The sequence below is a fragment of the Orycteropus afer genome, unplaced genomic scaffold (assembly GCF_000298275.1).
Source record: "Orycteropus afer afer isolate SDZICR_OR568_19922 unplaced genomic scaffold, OryAfe1.0 scaffold00259, whole genome shotgun sequence".
In the NCBI taxonomy this organism is placed as follows: Eukaryota; Metazoa; Chordata; class Mammalia; order Tubulidentata; family Orycteropodidae; genus Orycteropus; species Orycteropus afer.
Genome location: NW_006921846.1, coordinates 4,796,271 through 4,798,682, shown reverse-complemented (window position 1 = coordinate 4,798,682; position 2,412 = coordinate 4,796,271). Strand labels below are relative to the sequence as shown.

The 2,412-nt window shown below is 35.9% G+C and overlaps 1 protein-coding gene across 1 annotated transcript in view; it reads right to left on the bottom strand.

The window, feature by feature from the left end:
* DOCK11 (dedicator of cytokinesis 11) overlaps positions 1-2,412 on the bottom strand; it is a 165,764-nt gene that overhangs the window by 11,409 nt on the left and 151,943 nt on the right. Inside the window, 2 exon segments of the mRNA XM_042782197.1 lie at positions 1,306-1,452; positions 1,994-2,107. Of these exon segments, the coding sequence (XP_042638131.1) occupies positions 1,306-1,452; positions 1,994-2,107 (261 nt within the window).

Here is a 2,412-nt window from a genome sequence, read left to right as displayed (position 1 = left end):
CACATGACTTTTACTGGCTGAATGGATAAACATGATTTATTGAATCATTCCTGTTACTAGACTCTTAGGTTGTTTTCCAACTTACTGCTATTTACAAATAATATCCCGATGAACATCCTTATATTTAAGGCTGTGTGCATTTTTCTGATTTTCCTCCTTGAAGATTCCTAGAAGTTGCTTAGCTAAAGGAGTTGCATGTTTTTAAGAATTTTTATATATAATATCCAATTACCCGACATAAAAATTTACCAATTTGTGTATCTACCAGCAGTGTTTGACAAAATAAGGGTGGGTGCTTTGACTGTATTATCTTGACCCTATCCTACACATTAATATGGAGGAGACCACAGAGAAGCACCATGGTCTGCAACTGACATGGGGAAGTCCCTAAAGTGAAGAGATTATTTTCAGGGTAGACAATATGCCATCGGTTTCACTCTAGCTTTTGAGTGGTTTGCATAGCACCACATATGAGATTCACTCAGTAGGTTGTGGCCTACAAATCCTGAACTGTATCAGTCCTTCCTACCTTAAAAATCAGCTCTCCTCCTGGACAAACCCCTGGCAACTAAGGATGGTTAGGTATTCCCACTCTGGGATTCTTCAAACTTCTGTCCATAGGGAACTATGTATGCCCTAGGGAAAGGGCCTCTCTTGCTGGAATCTTTCTCATCTGACCTTGACAAAGTCCTAGGCATCTCTCATAAACCTAGTGCAGTGCAGATTTAGTGGTAGTCATTATCATTGAACTAAAGCTATTTCAGGATAAAATGTATGCCCAAGACAATTTTAATCTTTAGGTCTGAGAGTAGTTCTTAGAATGGCCAAATAACACTGGATCCCTAAATGTCATGTTCATATCTCAATGGCAATTTAAAAAAATGATGTACAACAAGATTCACAGTAATAGTTTTCTTATGCGAAACATGCTAGCTTCTACTATTATCATTATTCAATGCTTTTTATGTACCAGGAAGTCTACTTATCACTTTCCATACAAACTCATATAATCCATATAACTCCATAAAGTAGGCACTACTATTATCCCCATTTTTCTAATGAGATAAATAAGGCACAGAGAGGTTAAGCAATTTCCCCATGATCACACAGCTAGTGAATAGCACAGAATGGAGACTGAATGCTGGTCTTTCTGACTCCAAAGTCTTAGTCCTTTCATTCACTATTTGGGAAGATTCTATTTCTATGCTTTTCTACCACCAGATAAAAAAAAAACAAAAATTCAGGAGCAATGTCCTATGTGTGGAACTAACAAATGATTATTCCCAAATGCAGGGCATATGTTACCTTGTCTGAATCTTGAATTATTTTCACATTCTCTGTACCAAACTTTTCACCATAAAGTTTAACAAGTCTCAGGGAAATCTCTGAGAGGCCAGTAAGCTTTGGTTCTTTGTAGATGTATTCCTTTCCATCCTCTTCTTCAAAAAAGGACTATTGTAAAGTTAAACATACAATAAGTTTTCAACAGTACGACCAAACACAGCATTTCAAGAAAATCTACTAAAAAGCAAGCCACAAGTTTGAAGTTGATTTTAAATAAGAAAATATCATTACAACCCACGTGCAAATATTCACCCTGTTAGCTTCAAATAAGTGAGAATTTTCAAATTCACTGTCATATAATCATTGGCTTGCAGATTCCCATACAAGGTTATTCTCATTCTCTGATATTTACTTGGTTATTTATTTATTTAAAAGTTCTGAGAATTGGTAGTAAATAAATACTTTAACAAGCTTAAAAGAAAATGCAACTATGGGAAAAAAAAAATCTAAGCCTTATATGTTGTACTCTGACCTAATGGATTTAGATATGGGAACCAAAGTGAAGTTCACAAAAGAGGCTGCCTGATGTCATGATAGGCAATGGACCCAGACAGAACCCTCCCACCGATAACTGCTCTTACACTAATCTGTAATTCAAATGTGAATGTTTACAATGCAAAAACAGCTTGATGAACTAGGGCATACTTACTTGGCCATAAAAGGCAACTCTGAAGAAAGTACCCAGAAGTCTTTTTTTTGTGTGCATAACCTCCAAAATTTTTGTATAAGCTCCATGAAGAGTTCTGTAAATTTGAGTAAGTTTCTGAAAAATGAGAAGATACAAAATCAGCTGTCTTTTGGATAAGTACTAAATGCCTCCAAGATGAATGCACAAGGGGAAAACAATGTCAATATTTCCTTTGCAAAATGGTTTTAGTGGGGCCACTCCCTGTGCCCCTCCTCAGTCTTTCACCATTAGACAAAAGTCTTCAACATTTTTAGGTCTAAGAGTAGAGCTTAAACATGGCCAAATTAACACTGTGTCCCTAAATGTCATGCTTCATACCTCAATGGCAATTTATACTTTTAAAATATTCAACTATTATCAACAACTATTTTCTGTATGCC